This window comes from Phaenicophaeus curvirostris, chromosome 8 (genome assembly GCF_032191515.1).
Source record: "Phaenicophaeus curvirostris isolate KB17595 chromosome 8, BPBGC_Pcur_1.0, whole genome shotgun sequence".
Lineage (NCBI taxonomy): Eukaryota > Metazoa > Chordata > Aves > Cuculiformes > Cuculidae > Phaenicophaeus > Phaenicophaeus curvirostris.
In genome coordinates, this window is record NC_091399.1 from 32,586,260 (window position 1) to 32,604,646 (window position 18,387).

The window sequence follows — 18,387 nt, forward strand, 5'->3', positions numbered from 1 at the left end:
AGAAGAGCCCAGCTCCCTCCTCTCCACAACCTCCTTTCAGGTAGTTGTAGAGAGCAATGAGGTCTCCCCTCAGCCTCCTCTTCTCCAGGCTAAACAACCCCAGCTCTCTCAGCCGTTCCTCTTAAGACCTGCTCTCCAGCCCCTTCCCCAGCTTTGTTGCTCTTCTCTGGACTCGCTCCAGAGCCTCAACATCCTTCTTGTGGTGAGGGGCCCAGAACTGAACACAGGATTCGAGGAGCGATATCAGATAATCAGCTTCAACCACATGAACTTACAGACATGCCTGTAAGTGGGAAATACATTGTCCCCAGCTCTTGTCTGGCTGCACACGACTGATGGAGATCACTTCCCCGTGTTTCCCAGCCCTGATGAAAGATGCTGTCTTCCTAAACTCCATACCGAGTCTTAGAGCGTCGCCTCGCCGCCGTTTTCGCTACCGGGGCACCTCGCCCGCCCCGCTGTTACCCCGTTGAACGAAACAAGGGCGGCCTGGACTCACGCTCCTCCCCCCGCCTACAACTCCCAGAGGGCACCGCGCGCGCCCGCCCCCGCCGCCATGCAAATGAGCCCCCGCGGCGGCGCCAATCGGCGCGCGGGCTGGCGCGGTCACGTGGCGCGAGGCTTCCTTTCTCTGTGCGCCTCTCTTTCCTCCTTCGGCCGCCATCTTGTTCGCACCGCGTGTTGGGCTGCGCGGGCTCCGCCGCTCTCCGGTGAGACCTCTCCCCACCTCGTCCCCGCTGGCGCGGCTCCCTCCTTACCCTGCTTCCCTCCCTTCCCTTCCGGTGGGCGGGAGCCGGGCGCTTCCCCGGTCCCCATGGGCCGCGCTGGGCCGTGGCGGGGCCGCTCCCTGAGGAGAGGGGCGGGAAGGCCGGGACGCGGCGTGGTGGGGCCCGGGCCGGCTCTGCCCTGCGGCCGCGGGGCTCGGCGGGGGTTGCCCCAGGGACGAGGCCTCGATCCGCTGCCGCTCCCGCCGTCCCCGCCCCTGGGGCCATGCGGTGGCCCCGTTCCGTTTCCTCTTCGTTCGCGGGGTCACCGGTGACTTCGTGGGGCAGAGCAGCGTGGGAGGACCTCGTGCTAGAAAGCTGGAGGTATTTTTCCACCCGGTACAGGTTTTCGTGACTTCAAGTCTTTAAAGGTCCCACCTGGCTGCTGGAGAAGCCACTTGACCAACTTCCCAGCGGCTGAATTGGACTAGAGGTCCGTACAGGAGATCTGTCAGGGTGTGAGCTGCACCGAGTTTGGAACTGGCTTGTTAGTTAAAAGTATAAGAGATTAGTTATTTGGAAATTGTGTTAATAAAGTCATAGAGTAACTTGAGCTGGAAGGGACCTTAAAGCCCATCCATCCAGTTCCATCCCCTTTTCCATGGGCAGGGACACCTCACACTAGATCAGGCTGTTCGAGGCCCCTTTCAACCTGGCCTTGAACACCTCCAGGGATGGGGTAGCCACGGCTTCCCTGGGCAGCCTGTGCCAGTGCCTCACCACTCTTATGGGGAAGAAATTCCTCCTTATGTCTAGTCTAAATCTGCCCCTCTACAGTTTATACTCATTGCCCCTAGTCATATCGCTACCAGCCTTTGTAAAATGTGCCTTCTCACCTTTCTTATAGGCCCCCTTCAGGTACTGGAAGGTTGCTATAAGGTCTCCTTGGCGCCTTCTTTTCTCCAGGCTGAACAACCTGGATTCTCTTAGCCTGTCCTCATATGGGAGGTGCTCCAGCCCTTTGATCTTCTTTGTAGCCCTTCTCTGTTTGAAGTACTGTAGTGTCTTCATAGATGCAGTTGTACCAGGCTGCTTTGGGTCTGCTCTGAGTCAGTACTTAAGTCAAATGGTTCCAGCAGTAAACTGGCATGCTTGGAAATTTCCAGTTAGTATCTCTAATGCAAAATCAAATGTCCCGTTGCTGTGCCTCATTATCGTACACACACTTCAGCTAAACAAGCTGCTCCTGGGCCACTTAGTGTTATTAGGTGGTGTGGCTTTAAAGGCTTTTGTTTATGTGTATTTAAAGCACTGGTTTGGTGAATTTTCTCTTAAGTTTAAAAGCCCATTGCAGTTTTAATAATACTTTTTAAGTAGACTGATTTTTTTTCTTAATGATTTGATTTTTAACTTATATTTATTTGTATTGCATTCTTTAGACACAGCACTATGAACCAAGAAAAACTGGCCAAGCTTCAAGCGCAGGTCCGAATAGGAGGAAAGGTAAGAAAACCATCAGACATGTATCATCTTCTGTAATTTATGGATTGAAGGAGAAACATCTCTGAACTCGTTTTTCAAAACATAGGCTTTAGTTTATGGAAGGGGGAACATATGTACTTCTGAGGCTTGAAAATACAGCTTTTGTGTGCTCTGGATCATAGTACTGCTACCTGAAATGCAATTTTCCCTCAGTTCAGGAGTACTAGATGAATAGTCTCTAGAGTGTAAGCATTCTCGTAAATTCAGTGACTTGTTGTGACCTGTGAAAGCACAAGCTAAGCTTACCTGTTGGTTGTTCCGGTTCTGCCTTTCTCTCCTCCCTGTTGAGTAGTTCCTTTCTTTGTGCTGGCTCCAGGGCTTATCTGACTCTGCATTGAGCTGTTTCCTTTCTCTGAGTCTGCAGGCAGGCAATGCAACAAAAAAGCAAGTACATAGTTTAAGTATGGGTGTTCATCTAGCTATAGGTAGCGTTGTGCAGAGTAGGAATTCCAAAATTGCTGTCTGTGAAACAGGTTAAAGATGTTAATTACTTGCATACTAAAGGGTGACCTTTTAAAATCACAATATTCATGCTTCATCTTGGAAAGAAAAGAGTTCTTGGGGAAACTCTTTGTGTATTGCTTAATAGTAAATATTTTGTAATCTAGCCTGTGGGAGGGGAAAAATACTGCTGTTGTTCAGTGTCTCTTTGGTCTTTTAGACTTAAGAAAATGTTAAAATTAAGACCTGACAGTTCAAGTTATAGGTGAAGGGAAGTAAGCTGAGAAGTATTTTTGCTTAGAGAGCTTTCTCATAGCTTACAGATGGGTTGTTTAGAGTGCAATATATCTTTCGAAAATTGGTGTGAGATTTTGAAAATAGCTGACTGCTTGTGTTTTTTCCAGGGAACAGCTCGCAGAAAGAAGAAGGTGGTGCACAGAACAGCAACAGCTGATGACAAAAAACTTCAGAGTTCCCTCAAAAAACTGGCAGTAAATAACATTGCTGGCATTGAAGAGGTAGAGTGATAAAATCAATGCTTCCTGTTTGAAATTAAATTGTGTCGTTTTGGTGGTCGTTTTAAGTTTTAACCAAAATTTTTCCCCTCAAAAACATACAGGTGTGGTTGCTGATAAAGTTACTTGATTGATGCTTCGTTTACATTAATGCATATGTACCTAGGGAGAGAAGTGAGAGAACATTCTCCTGGCCAGGTAGTGGTTGTGGAAGCTGCTAAGCCATTTGTCATGTATTTTTTTGCATTCATTGCAAAACAAAGCTAAACTTAATTCTTTACTTCATGAATTTGCTTACATACTTTAAAGAGAAGAGCAGTAAATGCACGTGTACTGTGCAGGCACATCTAAAGCAAGGGTTGTGTGGTGCAGAACATAAAGAAAACCATAGAAATACCTGGAGTAGGAACCTGCAGGGCTGTGTTATCAAATTTAGGTCCTTTTACTGCATGAGAATTACCAGAATTGTTTGTGGAGGTCACAGGAGATGACATTTCTTACAACACGGCAAACTATACAGAACCAGCTTCTGTGTAAATGTTGGTGGGAACATAAAGTTCTGATATTCCTTGAATACATCTGTTTTATGCGTATGAAATATGAAATGAGATGCTGATGTTTTCCATAACACTGCGGAGAGTAGTGCTTCTGTGTGGGAGGAGGAGGAAGTGTTCCTTCATCATGAGCTCAGTGTTACTGTAGTGTTTGATTAAAGAGGCATAATATTTAATCTATGATTAATTAATTTAAGCAGGTTTGCAAGGTGCCTCCAGAGATCACTTAGTGCATACCTCTCTTCCAAAGGCAACTATGGCTTCAGTGTAGAAGTCTGGTTTGCCTGTAAGTTTTCTAAAGCTCTGGTTCTCCCTGCCTCTCCCCAGAGCATAAGATCTTCATTTTGAGGTGGTTACTAAGGCTTTTAAAGGTCTTGATGTGAAGGAAGATAAGGCAATGTGCTTCTACCTTGGCAGCTACTTAATTGCTGTTGTGTTCAGGTGCACTTAAGTTGTCTTCGGGACAACTTTGTAGGTTGAGTTTGGGGAGACTAGTGACAGTGAGTCAAACATAAGGGGCTCAGCTGTGTGGCCTTTAAGAGAAGCCTTTAAATAAGAGGATGACTGCTTGAAGCCTTTCTCGTCTCGCTATGTGTAAAGGACGGGACATTCTTTAGTTTTGCAGGAAAGCAGCACACTTGGTTTTCCTATTAAAAACAGTTTGAACTCTGCTGTGTGAAATTTGATAACTTAAAAAATGTATAAGCATGTAAGTGTCTTTAGTTCCTAAATTTCTATTTGCTCCCTGTGAGTTCTACTGCTCCCTGTGAGTTCTACTGAAAACAATGCTTAAGAGTTTTGTGACATAAGTTAATTACTACTGTTTGGTTTACTCTCTTCTTTTTTCAGATAGTTATTTTCTGCTTAACCATAGTTTAGCCATATCCAGAAGAAAAACCTTTAACTTTTCATTCTGTCTCCATTTAAGTCAAAAACCAAAATAAATCCGTGCAATATGTCAGTATAAACTTTGACAGTGGGAGCAAAGTAGGTTGCTACACTGCCTGTAAAACTTGGTGCTTGGTGAGCCAGAAGACCAGGGAAGAGAGCAGGTACAATGTACTTTAAGAGACATCATGGAATTGTTGGGAAGGCACAGAAGCCTGTTCAGTGCAGTTGGTACATAAACCTCCAGTTGTGTGTGTACATGTGCAGGACGCATCCTTGCCTTGACCAGTTTCAGCAAGTGGACCAGACTGGGAATATTGTGCCTTTGCCAGTTCTGCTGCAGAAACAATGGTTTTTTCAGAGGTGACACATAGCTGTGAATGATAACTTCTTAAACTGATGTGGCGAGGCTTTTCTATTAGAATTTTTAGTTAGTAAAGAGTTAGCACAGAGCTGAAGATTTTGTTAGTTTTGGATTATTCTTCCCTGAGACAGTCTTGCTATTAACTTGTTTGTGCCTTGCAGTCTAATAACCTAGGTATGTTCCTTGCCTTTGCTAAAACCACACATAAACTGTATGAGAACATACAATCCTTGTGTATTTATTATTTAGTTTTTGGATAAGTGTATTTCATGAAGGAACCATAGCTCTTAACACAGTATTCTACCTTTCATATAGTATGTATGAACTCATATTCTATCATTAACTCATTATACTTCCAGTTTAGATGATGTTAATTCCAGGTGCTTTTGTTGTGATTGTTTTTCCTCTAGGAGGAGTACTACTATTTTAATTTTAAAAACATAATTTTATATTTTAAATCTAGAATTGAATAAATTATGCTTGTTCAACAAGATGCTGCAGTGTTTGGTAAATGTTACTAATATATTTAAACAGGTGAACATGATCAAAGATGATGGAACAGTTATTCACTTCAATAACCCTAAGGTTCAAGCATCCCTCTCTGCTAACACTTTTGCAATCACTGGTCACGCAGAAGCTAAACCGATCACAGAAATGCTTCCAGGCATCTTAAGCCAGCTTGGTGCTGACAGCCTAACAAGTCTCAGGAAGTTAGCTGAACAGTTCCCAAGACAAGGTGGGTATCTTTGGAATCTTTCATTGCTGATTTATAGAGAACATGAAGTACTAAAAGGTCTAACCCAAATTTAACAGCAGCAAGTGTGGTTTTCTGTATTTGCCACTGTTGTGGAGGGTGTAGGGCATGACATTTTTTGGTTTGTTAATGCAAGATTATGAATAGGCAGGCTCTGATTTTAAGCAAATCTGGTAAGTCGGGTGTGCTGCAGTTCCAGGTGTACGATTGCATATGACAAGGTACTTAGGGAAGGAAGTTGATGCTTTTACTTGAAAAATCTCAACAGGTTCTTTTTGTCGGGGAATTGATTCTGTTTTCTTTTTTCATAGAAAACATAATTCCATTGTGGATCTAGAGGAGGAAACATGTTGCTGATCTTCTACTCTATAATTAACTTTTTTAAAAGTCTTGGTTTAATAATAATTAACTAAAAATCAAAGATTTTATTCAAAATTAAAAAATGGTAGTATGTTGTCTGTGTGCAGGTGTGGTATAACCATTGCTGTAGCTTTACAGTTAAGAAGTGGAGTCTGGGGACAATCCCTTTTAGAACAATGCAGTCCTTGGGGAAGCATTGTAGCATATTTTGTCTCAACTATTGTCCCAAAGCAAGTTTGTAATTTAAGAACAGATGGAAATCTATTCTTGCAGTAGTGTGTTATGAAATTAGAACATGCGTACTTTAAAGCATGAGAGGAATCAGTCTGACTTTGGTATGAGTTTGTAAAAGCTTCCTTACACTGCAGAACAGGTACACTGTGTTACAAGTAGCCGTATCACAGTTCGTGTTTCATGTTGTTTACTGCCAAAAACTAGTTCTTGATATCAAGGCCTGGTGAAGTCAGATATTAAAACAAAATTGATTTTCCTATTAAGGCTGTTACGGCCATTAAAAAAGCTGATTGGATGTGTTGCAGTTGTCAGTACTTGGAACTGGAAAATGTCACCTGTTGTGGTGATTTCAAGAAATAATTATTCCTTCTAAATCAGTAATTTTAATTTCTCCCATATTTTATATTCAAAGTTTATTTGAAAGTAAAGGATTTAATTTTTCTTTACTAAAACATAAAATACCTCAAATTTAAAAAGCTGGATCATCATAAGAGTATTTCTTTAATACAACTACAGCGATAGATGCTGTGCTTTCTTTAGATAGCCTAGCAAGTCAGGTATGAGAGAATGCGAATAAATGCTTGCTTTTATTTTCTTTAAGTTCTTGCATTTCTTTAGATGACTTGTGATGTATTCCAGCTTCCATGATTTACAGAAGAGTAGATTTGATGCAGGAGTCTTGATATGGAAATACTTTTTCTTACAGTTGTGTCCCCTTGGTAATTGAATCATATGGTAGTTGGTCCCTGATTGGTAGCACATTGCTGTTGCATTGAAGCACATGACCTCTACTAGGAGATTTTTCACACTGAGTTTCCTGTCTGTCATTTGATCTGTTGCTAACTCTGCCTTAATGCCCCTGAGCATTGCAAACTGGGTGTGCTGATGCTTCAGTGTAGGAACATCCACAAGTAGGCCTTTTGGTCTTGCTGATTACTGTTGATACCCAGTCACTTGGGGCTTGGGGAAATGCTTTCTTTTTTCATCTGTAAGTTTTGGCTTTTATTTTGTTGTGTGGTTGTCCCTAACTCTGTGGAACGAGAACTCAGTACCAAATTTCTTTTTGTAGTGTTGGATAGTAAAGCACCAAAATCAGAAGATATTGATGAAGAAGATGATGATGTCCCAGGTAGGGTCATGCATGCTTACATGTCCACTTAATGTGTATATATTGCAATTCATGCATTTAAATATTTGTCTTGATAGGGTTATAGCTCTCACTTGCTAAGGGAGGCTTCATGCATGAGGTGGTATTAAAACATTGATGACTTCGAATTTCAACCTTTGGCAAAAGGATTTACCTTGTGCAAATTGCTTAATTCTTAAGTGAAAATAGGTTAAAATACTTTTGGGGAGATTGATCTAAGTGTCCAAGTAAGGTATTAGGGCTGCAAAGTGACATGGTCGACATAGTAATCCGGTTGTCTGTAAATCAGAGTCTAGGGTCAGTACTTTTATTTCTGTAGCTGAAGAAGCAAAGCTTATGTCAGTGCCTGAAAGCTTCTCAATAAATATTGTAAGTTCTTAATTTGTCAATCAATAACTGAATCACCACATTCTTCTGTATCCATCAGTGTGGTGTGTTAGCTATAACAGACTGATGTGCCCAGAGGATCCACTTCATGCTCTGGACTCATTTATTTCTTTGACCTTGCATAAAAGTTCAGTTTTTCTAAAACTTTGTTTCCTGGAGTACAGCGCTTAATGGGTGCCCAACTTCAGGCATTCTTTAAAGAATCTTAGTGGCTGAAGACTCAACTGCAGCTAGTAAAGCACCTCTCAAAATCAATTCTTAACCATTTTGTGTTAGAATTTACACTCTTCTGAGTGTTCCTGCATTTCTAGTTCTCTATGTTCAAAACCACAGTTTTCTAAAGCCTGTTGAAGTCTGCCCACAGTAAATGGTGTATGTGAGTCTAGTTAAGAACTACTTAAGCTTTCCTATCTATACTATATGCACTTTCATTAAACCTATGAGGGTAATGTTACTGTATAGGTATTACTGTATTAAATATCTTCATCTCTTTCAGATCTCGTAGAAAACTTTGATGAAGCGTCAAAGAATGAAGCTAACTAAATCATTAATAGTTCTGGAAGCTGGCATGGACTAGATTAAAGAAATCAGCTACGTGGTTCCAAAGTTTTAAAGAAACGGAGAACATCATCTGTTAATAGTTCAGTAATATAAATATTTTGTATTTTTATGATGCTGTTTGTTCAGCATTTTCTGTCAGTTGATTTTGCATTTTGCACTTACTCCCAGGATCTACTCTTTTGGTCAAAAAGAAATGTCAGTGCAGTTTGAGGGGTGTGTGCATGTGCGTGTGTGTATGTGTGTGGGTGTACATATAGTGGAGAACAAATTGGAGAACACTTATTTAACCTTTTCCCCTTTTCCTTTGGAAGTAGAAATAAAATGAATCTTCAGCATTGTTCCTTTTGATTATCATGAAAGTGCACCGAAGGTAGTTAAGATTAAAATTTTGTCCACGTCTTATGACCTGGAGGCATTACACCATTAAAACTTTGGTTTAATTTGCCGTTAACTATTGTACTTGCAGATGTATTTCTCATCCCTGTCAAAATGTACACAGATATGTTGTCAACGTTACATTGATCCCAGATGATGCCGAAGACAAGCTGTTTTACCAGCTTGTTTGGTACAGTAACTTTTTAAAACAGAGAACCTGGTCTCAGACAAGTGTACCAGTTTTCAACCTTCCTCAGCTTTCTCTTTTTTTTCTTGTCTCTTGACCATTTGAGACAAGCTGATATTTGACTCCTTCCACTTAACTCCTTCTGCGTATGCTTAGCAGTACATTCTCCTCTTGTGTAGAGTATTTCCCATGTCAAAAGGAGAACAAACACCTTGGTTCTCTACTACCAGGTCGCTTCCTGACCTTGGAGGTCTGGTTGGTAACAGTCCAGTGCACCAGTTTTGCACAGTAACAGATTTTTGCTTGAATAACTTCAAGCTGTTCTCTTGGCATGACTGTATTTGCTGGCAGCTGATGATCCACTGTCATTCTTATGGCACTAGGAATTAAATGCACCACGTAAGCAATGTTAAGGTGGGAGGAAAGATTTGACATTTCGCCTTGCCTTCTGCTGGGCAGTTTGTGCAATGACTGGCTCTAAAGGGATATTTTATTTTTGCCTGTAACTTACCTTTGCCTATAACCTACCTCTAGGTTTGGTGTCATCTGCATAGTAGCTTCTTAAAAACCATAAATGCTTCTCAGGCGTAGGAGGACATTGGGGAGGTAATGTTGGTACAGTGCAGTGTTTATGACCTTTCTTTAAAATGCTTAATGTGAACCCATTTTCTCAGAGGCTCTTTCAATCGAGGTTCTTGATGTGATGTGCATTATGGTATAGTTAGACATCATTGTAACCTGTGTCAAGGGCAGCTGTGGCTTAAGAAAGCCTTTTTTTTCTCTACATCTATCACCTAACTATGGCTTAAGTGGAACATATCAGCTTTTTATGTAGGTTCATATGCTAGAGAACTGTAAAAGTACAAGGTAAACAGTACATGAGTTCTGTGACATGATCGTAAAACAACAAAAGCAGAGCTGTAGTGGTTTGTCACCTGAACTCCTCCGTTTATTTTATAGGCTTTGTTTAGTTTTACCTGTTATATTTTATATACTACATGGATCTTAACTACGAAATAAAGTAACAGTACAAAAGAGGAAATGCTACCTCTTGTGTGTTGTCTCCTCCCACGAGCAGTAGCTGAGGCAGACGGATGCAGACCCTGTTTGGAGCAGGCTGCATCTGTGTTGACAGCAACTGAGGACTAGGGTGGATCCCGATAGAGCTTTAGGATTTCACGCTGCCATACACCCACTCTTCTCTTTTCCTGCAGTGTTGAACAAAACTGGTTTATTGTACCACCTCAATCAGCTGCAGATACATTTGTTCTGTTTATAAAGAAGAGATGTTACTCATGTGTGCACAGGCACACTGAATTGCCTTTTGCTGCCTCTGAGAGCTCCAAGAGCAAATGAAGGATGCTAGGAAACAGGTATTTGTAGTGTTCTTCCATTTGCTTTATAAGAAGAGGCACAAGTGAAGTGTGTTTCAAAGTAGCAGCTGTACTGAGTTTATGTATGGGATGTCTCCCCTAAATACTAATCGGATACTGAAAAGTCTTGGTCATTGGTTTCTGATGTAGGAAGCATGTCAAAAGTAACAGATTAAAGAATAAGCATTGAAACATACGTTGAGTTTATATAGCTTGATTCCTGCAAAATATTAATTAAATTTTTTCCTCTTGGTCATGACAGTTTACATGTTAAACCCTCACTTTTTCCTGTGTTTGACAACCAGTAAACTAACTAAATATGCTAGCTTATGTAGTTATATTCAGTTTTTTCACTGTATCTGAAAACAGTCAACCACTTATGATTTGCTGCTGGAAATACTAGAGCTAATCTATCATTAAACTGATTTTGATTAAAAGTAACCCATCAAGGCTGTTGTGGGAAAAGCTATTTTTCTGTATATTTATTCATGGTATAACTCAGCGTTTGTATGTGCTGGTGGAAATGCAAAGTTACTAAGAGTACTTTAGGCAAGTGTTGCAGTAAAAACTCCCCATTAGATGGTGAACATTGAAATGTTCTTTGCTTGGCTTGGAGCATGATAACAGCTGTACTTCTGAAGGCCTTGAGCTTACTTGCTATTTAAGCACTGTTGACATACTAAAGATATTGGTAAAAGTATTGATATATTAAAGTTCTTGGCAGTGATTTGAAAATAAGAAGGTAGAGCAGCATGTAGATGGAAACATCTTTTGGGTTGTATGGGAGAGAATCAAAGCGGCATCAGTGAAGACTGAAAGAATTGAGAACTTGGCAAATGTGTGTGACTGCAAATGCAAGTCCTGCTGTGGCTGCTTGTAGATCTGTGTAGTTCCCTGGTTTGTGGGTGAGAACCCTGGGGCTGGCTGGTTTCTCTCAGGCAGGAGAGCAAGTATGTAAAAAAAGTGGTGGTGCACTTGCTCTGTTTAAAAAAAAGTGCTCATGTAGATGCCTGGCAGAGAGCACAGCGCAGTTAGTGATGCTGGAGACATGGTGCTGAGCCCTGGTAAGGGATTTCTGCTGCAGCACTCGGTAACTAACTGTGCAGCTAAGAGTTGTTGGAGTGGAGGGAGCTGATATAAAAAGAACACTTAATGTAAAATGCAGGCCTTAAAAAATAGGATTAAGGTGAATTTTTATTTCTAGTTTACGTAGGAGTATTTGAGGAGTGCACAGGCATGACAAGGGTTAATTTAGAGCTGCTGCTGAAGCTATGCTGAGAAATGTTGAGAGTTCTTTAGTATTTGTCAGCTTTGCATGGGATCTAGGAGTTGCTGTTCCTTCTGCCAGGATCTTCACTAATAATGCTTGGCGTGTATAACAAGCACTGCAGGTCTTAGAGATGATTTAGTTACTGAGCAGTGCATTGATTGACCAGGAAGGCACTTAGGTAGTTACAGCACCACAGTAAATCTGAGCTTGATGCAAGTGATTAATTAATTCCTTTACTGAGGAACATCCCAGGAAGGAAGGATATTCCTCAGTTTTCCTGGTATCAGGCTGCACTGCTCCAGATACGGTGGTATGGAGGGGCTGAGTGAACTACCCTGTGAGGTGAAGGTGAGCTAGTGAATTGTTCCCCTGGCATGTAAGATTAGTCTGCTCTTAATATTTTAAGACAATGCTGTTTTGTTCAAAGTGAACAAACTGATTGTTCTGGAGATCAAGATCACACTAGTTAAGTGTTCCATGTGTTGTACTTCAGCAGCTGAAGTGCTGCAGAACGGAAGTACCTCACGGCACTAGCAATAGCAACTACACCAAAGCAACAGCAGTGGTACAGGGAATGGTTATGTGCATTCAACTGTTTGCTTGCCCCTCAAGTAATATTTTTTTTTTTTTTATCCCCCCCTCCTCCTTTTCAAAGACCAGTTTGCAGCCACTGAAGAACTTCATGGATTTATTGAGAAACATGGGGGCCACAATGTCAATCAAGGATTCAGGTAGCCAAGCAGAGCAAGTGAAGAGACCAATGCTAAAATCGGTCTTGCTGGTATGTTTGGGTGGAAGCTTGGGATGATACCTAAAGCAGGATGATTGGGAGCTGGGCTTTTACTTCAGACTCTGGCACTGTGTATTTGGCAAGAAAAAGCCAAACTTGTACATCTTCCCATGCCTTGGTTTTGCCTTAATTTCAGGAGTATCATTTCACCTCCTGTAAAAGTGTGATGTGTAAATCAATGAACGTGAAACCTGGCTGCTGCTTGAGAGAAAAGAACTGCTACATCTGTGCATAGGGTATAGAAAGCTACTTTGCTTCCATACAATAAACACATGCTATTTGGTGGTCTGTCAGTACTTTAAATGCCCTCACACTAAACAACAGACCCACAGCTTGCTCAGACACTTTTTCTTGGCAACCTGGTACCTGTCAAATTCTCAAATAATAGGTGGGGTTTGCTTGAATTTTGCATTGCAGATGGATTTTGTAGCTCTGCTAAATTTGTCGCCTCCTTGGAGTAGGAGGAGATTATCAGCTCATTAGAGTTCTCCAAGTCGGTCTTGGTATTTTTGATAAAGAATCAATGTCAAGGCAAATATTGAAACACAAACTTATACTCCAAGGCCTTTTGACCTTTCAGTGCAGGTATCCCAGCTAAATAAAAGGGTAATGCAACCTTTTGCACTTTCTTGCAACATCCTTGCAGCAGCTACAGTGACTGCTTATGTCAAAAAGTAATATTAGAAAGTATTTAATGTATTTTTAGATTCTGTCTAATGCAACTTGGCTGGCAAAGAAGAGGCAGTGCTGTGTGACCAGCTTTCTACAGACATTGGGAAATGTGGGTCAAACTACATTTTGAGAACATCAAATCTGATTTTGAGGCCATGTGGGAAGCTGGAAATTTCCAAGCAATACAAATTGTTGCCAGATACAGGTAAGTGAAAACGTAACATCTCAATAGATTGTCAAGGGCATAGCAGACTCTTGCACACCCAGAGTGAAGTTCCCTAAAAGGCCTTCACCAACCTTGGGCTTCCCTACAGCCAGGGGAGAGCCTTCCCCTTCCTTTGCTTTCCCATGTGCCAGCAGTAGTAGTGGATGCCTGAGGTCAACTGGATCCGCTTGCTCAGCTGCTTGCAGATGATTTGGGTTTTTTTAAAGGTAGTTTTCAGGTGGTTTTCAGCTCGCCTTGCTGTGAAGCCTGACCATGCAGTGGTGCATAGCAGTGCCAGCACATGCTAAAGCCTGACCCTTTCTCTTACTGCCAGCTTGCTCTGGTCGGCTCGGCCAGCTTGCCAAACTGCAGCCTGTGCCGCAGAGGCAGCGTTTGAATGTGCTGGTCCCGTGGCTCTGTGTGTGAGTGGGTGCCCGCAGAGGAAGCTGTAGCTTTGGGGCCTGTGTCAGTTATCTTTGCCGAACCACTTGCTAGCTAGCTTTACATTTCTGTGAGATTAAGGGTAACCTCCCTTCAAAAGGGAAGCATTCACACACAGTATTTTTGAGCAGCCTTGGTAGAGATGACTGTCACGCAAACAGCCTTGCCGACTGAACTATCCTGTTAATCCTGCTGGTGCTCGCTCTGCTTCCAAGGTTTGTCTTGGCAAGACAGTACTCGGGGGACTTGCGGTGCTGCTGCTGGGGTCATACTGAATTTGAGGAGAAGGGAAGGATTTGCCATATTGATTCCTTTGGCAATGGATCTGGTCAGCTACTGTAACTTTCACACTTCCAGTTGTGAAATGGGTTCAGCACAGCTCTCTGCCTTGTGAGGCACAAGCGTTGCCTGCAGCATGGGCTGATGAGCTGCAGCATGGGCTGATGAGCTGCAGCATGTGACCCCAGCGTGCTGTTACCACAGCCACTCTCTGACCCAGGCCCCTGCTGTGCTGCAACTGCACAGCATGCAAATACAGCCTTCCCCCAAGCCCATTTAGTGTGTCCCTAGCCAGCAAACAGCAATTTCGGGAGGGGAAAGGGCAAGCTGTCAAAGTTTTGATTCATCCTGCAGGTGGTTCTTCACTGAAAATCTCAGTAAGTTACTTACATAGTGAACTTCAGTAAGGAGTTCCCACTGTTGACAAGATCTGGTTTCAAATGGCTTCTGACACACGATGTTTCATTGAAAATAGCTGTAACTTGCTCACAGCATTTTTACAGTCTCTGGAGAGTAATGATGCAACTGAAGTTTCTTCTCTGTTCGCTTTGAAATGTGCTCTGTTGCTGCAGAGTCTGTTCTGTGTGAGTGACAGCTGTAATGAGCAATGGCTTGCCCTTTTCTGAAAGAAAGCAAATAGATCCTAAAATAATTTTTACTTAGAAAAAGGATTTCTTCCGCTGTCTCAAGTTTCCCACAGCCTCTTTCCTCAGCTTGACTGAAAGACACCACATTAATACTCTTCTGCTGAATACTTGGATGTTCTGCTGGGATCTATATTTTGACACTAAAGTGATGTCAGTTTTCTGAAAAACAGGGTATGTGTTACATTTTGTGGTTTCTTCTACACCACCTTTCTCTCATCCATGTGATTTCTGTGTTGTTGTAAATTATTAACTTCTCAACACAGGGATATTATTGCCTCTGTCTCTTCTCCTGCCCTTTGAGTTGCAGAGTTGCTTTTATTGGCAGCGTGCACTGAGAAATCATGTTGGCCACTTTCAGCCCTGAAATTGTAATAGTTTATCCCATTACATGGTGTTTTTTTCCAGTTCAGTTCTCCTGAGAACCTTGAAATGGGTTTTCCACAAAAATATTCCATCCATTCTTTTTCTTGTAAAGGCTGTAGTCAAATCTGAAGGGATAATCTAGCTATTGTTTCTAGTGGGATGTGGGTTCTATCCTGATGATTTTGTTAAATTAATTTTTATAGTGCAGGCTGGGTCACTGAGAGCTTAGTGACTTCTTTGGACAAGATGGCTTGTTCTTTGGGAACAAGCAGACATACATCATTGGCATCTTTCTGGATGGAAACTTCTCCGTGAAAAACGTGTACACTTATGGTTTTAGTTTGCACAAGTACTCTATGAGTTTGCGGTAAGCTGTAATAAAAGCTTTAGATGTGTTATAATTCCTCAATGGTTCATAGTACCATCATCAGGAACGTTTGTGAAGTGCATTTTCCTTTGTGACTGCTAGTTTTGTCATCTTCCGTTTCTCAGACAATTCTCACAACAAGTATAGAGAACAGGGCTGTTGAATTTGGGCTGCCTGACATGGAGATACGGTAACATTTTTAAACTGCTTGGGCCCTCAGGTTCATTATGATTCAGGATGGCCAGTATTTGTCAGGAAAGAACAGATGAACTAGTAGCTATTCAAAACAAGGCTTCACTTGCACTGAATAAACACGGTGAGAAAAATATTTTTATTAGTTTCTCAGCTGACATATTAATCTGTATTAAAATTTGTGTGAGATGTGCCTCGGTTCAATTTTTGTCCTTCTGTGTTAACTCTTGGATAAGCCAAGATGAGAGAGGTGATCGAATACTTGCCTTAGGTCTTACTCTTGTAAGCAGTACCATCAACAATGGCTGTGGGAGGTATTACATGTGTTGTCTACCAGCACAATAAAAATATCTTTAATGGTTGTTCCTACCATAGTTAAATAATCCTGTTAAAGCAAAAATATTTGCACGCTTTATACTCAGGAAGTCTCTCTGGTTTGGTAAAAGCAAGATAAAGGACAGTTGTCCAAGTGCTTTTATTGTCCTTCCCACTCCCCACCATGTATTTACTTCTATTTACTGTGCTCTTTTCTATTAGCTAACATTGTGCTTAACCCCACATTGCAATCACAATTGTTTTCAAGTGTTCTGGTAGTTTGAAATGGGGCACCAACCATTTTTAGCAAACTCAAAACGTTCATCTGACTGATGTCTGAGTTACAAACCCGAACAACTTAGCTGTCCCTCACTGAGATGTTGAGGAAATAGCTGATCGGGGCTTCCCAAGCTCTCTGACTCACAGCACTCCACAAAATCTCAGTCATGTGTCTAGCAAGGCACACATAGACCTGGGGTTTTTATAGCCTTAATTACACCCCATGAAGCAATGTCCTTCTGCTTGAGCAGGGAGTTGCCACACTGCTGAGAAGTCAAAGCATTGCTAGAGAGAACTGGGGGGGTTCGAGCAGGAGTGTGTGTAGTCCTCACCCTCTTCTCTGCTCATCCGTGCTCCTATGAGATTTAGCTGTGGGGGTTGTGAAGGTAAGACTGAATGGCTTCCTGTTTGCCATCACTCCTGACTAATAAATTAGGTGATCAAGATGAATGTGTTGTGTGTCTCAGGGTTTTTTTGTTATTGTTGTTCACTTGTGAAATGAATTGATGGAGAAAAGGGCATGACCTACCTGGAATAATTAGTAACTTGTATTCAGCAAGGAGATCTTTGCATAACAGGAGTTATTGCTTCCTTTTTTTTTTTTTTTTTGTCACTTAGTGTCTATGTACCAATGCCTGCAGGATTCCAGACTCCTCCAGTTCATGTTCAACACCGTGCCTGGCACATGGGAATTTTATGTATGCTTTCATGAATGAGAAGGCTAGAACAGGCTGGTATCTGAAGCATTTGCTGAGCCAGTTGCAGCTGCAGCCACTGGGGTATTTTCCACCATCAGTGGCAATGGGTGTAGCCAATGCCATTCCTGCCACTAATGCTTGGATTGTCTGTTTAATGCTGAAGGTGAATGCTCAGGGGAGAACAGGGTGTGCAATTAATGTTGCATCATCATCTTGTGTGATGGGCCTCACCTCCACAGCGACAGTCACATTAATGACAACTGGCCTTCAGTAACTGCGAATGGCATTGAAATCCATTTGCAGGGCTCAGGGCTTCTTCCTTGCAGATAGTGTTCTAGCCTCAGAGAAAATGGATAACGGGGTCCATCCAACACATGCTCCCTTTGAAACAGACATAGAAGTGTTGAACAATCATAATTTTGTAAAAATTGTGTTGAGGTATTTATCATCCTGGCAAAGGGAACCATTCTTCTTTACTGGTCAGCTTTCATTTTGATGGCCTGTTAAACTCAATGGCGTTTTTGCCAAGCTCAAATATTTTCTTGATCAAAGTCTTTAGTAATACAGAGTACTTTGAACTCAGCTTAGAAAGCTAATTCACTTCTTTCTAGTACTTGAAGTCCTTTGCCTACTGTGTAAATTACAGGCCTGACACACTCCCCTTAGTCCCACACATAAATTTTCTTGGAATTCAGTCTCTGATTTTCTTCTGCAGCTCCTAATTTGTTAATCACCTGGATGCTGCCACAGTTATGAAGCCATGATCCTGCTGCAGTTCTGCTGAATGCTCAGATATCTTTCTTGTAGTCTTATCCTTTTTCATTCAAGCACTCTCCATGAGGTGTACATTTCCATGTTCCCATATCACATAAAGTTCTGGCTCAGTTTTTGCCTGGTTCCTTCATTCAGCCAAGAGACAGGATTTTCATTACTATTAGGGTGCTTAGCTTTTTGCAAACTACAGGGGGAGATGTTTGCTCATCAGATGGGGTTTTTTTTTCCCAGTCTGAAGCACTCATTTTCCTCGGGGAAAAACAAACCGACAAAGCAAGCTTTTCTTTCTGTCTGTCCAACAAAAGCACCACCCCTGTTTTTATTTAGATTTCAAGATGTTCAGCTTAATTCTGCGTTTGGGTATTGTCCTTATCCTTTGGTGAGTTCAGGTATGAGTCTTCTGCCCAGTCTGCTTTTCACTGTGTTCTATTGGTTTGCTACAATAAAACTCTTACATAATTTATACAAAACCATTTATTTAAAAAGACTGTCCTATACAGAGAGAAGAGATTTGGTGCCAGGTATAATAATTGGTGGGACAATTCCATCATTTTCCAAGTTTATTCAACCATCCTTCCCTCTTCAGCGGGTTTTCTTGGGTGTCATAGGTGTTCCTTGAGAATCAGCAAAGGTGCCTTATTTCTGAAGAAAAAAAAAACACGCTTTCTCTAGGCTTTTTCCTGCTTTGCAGTTGCCTGAATTGTAGCTG

The 18,387-nt window shown here is 41.8% G+C and overlaps 1 protein-coding gene and 1 long non-coding RNA gene across 2 annotated transcripts; both read left to right on the plus strand.

The window, feature by feature from the left end:
* The first annotated feature begins 602 nt into the window (after positions 1–602).
* On the plus strand, positions 603–9,029 carry BTF3L4 (basic transcription factor 3 like 4). Its single transcript, XM_069863123.1, has 6 exons — positions 603–710; positions 2,144–2,207; positions 3,092–3,205; positions 5,543–5,744; positions 7,426–7,485; positions 8,387–9,029. Exons 2-6 carry the CDS (start codon positions 2,154–2,156, stop codon positions 8,431–8,433), a joined length of 477 nt encoding a protein of 158 aa, XP_069719224.1. The 5' UTR covers positions 603–710; positions 2,144–2,153; the 3' UTR covers positions 8,434–9,029.
* Positions 9,030–12,098: 3,069 nt separating this feature from the next.
* On the plus strand, positions 12,099–17,992 carry LOC138723759 (uncharacterized). Its single transcript, XR_011337918.1, has 3 exons — positions 12,099–12,437; positions 13,153–13,323; positions 17,910–17,992. It is a non-coding gene; the product is annotated as an uncharacterized lncRNA (long non-coding RNA).
* The last annotated feature ends 395 nt before the right edge of the window (positions 17,993–18,387 follow it).

Bases quoted from the DNA above. Each gene is read 5' to 3' on its own strand.
- BTF3L4 (XM_069863123.1), top strand. From the start codon at position 2,154: ATGAACCAAGAAAAACTGGCCAAGCTTCAAGCGCAGGTCCGAATAGGA. The intron at 2,208-3,091 runs GTAAGAAAACCA...TGTTTTTTCCAG, and splicing joins AGGTCCGAATAGGAGGAAAG to GGAACAGCTCGCAGAAAGAA. The intron at 7,486-8,386 runs GTAGGGTCATGC...CATCTCTTTCAG, and splicing joins AGAAGATGATGATGTCCCAG to ATCTCGTAGAAAACTTTGAT.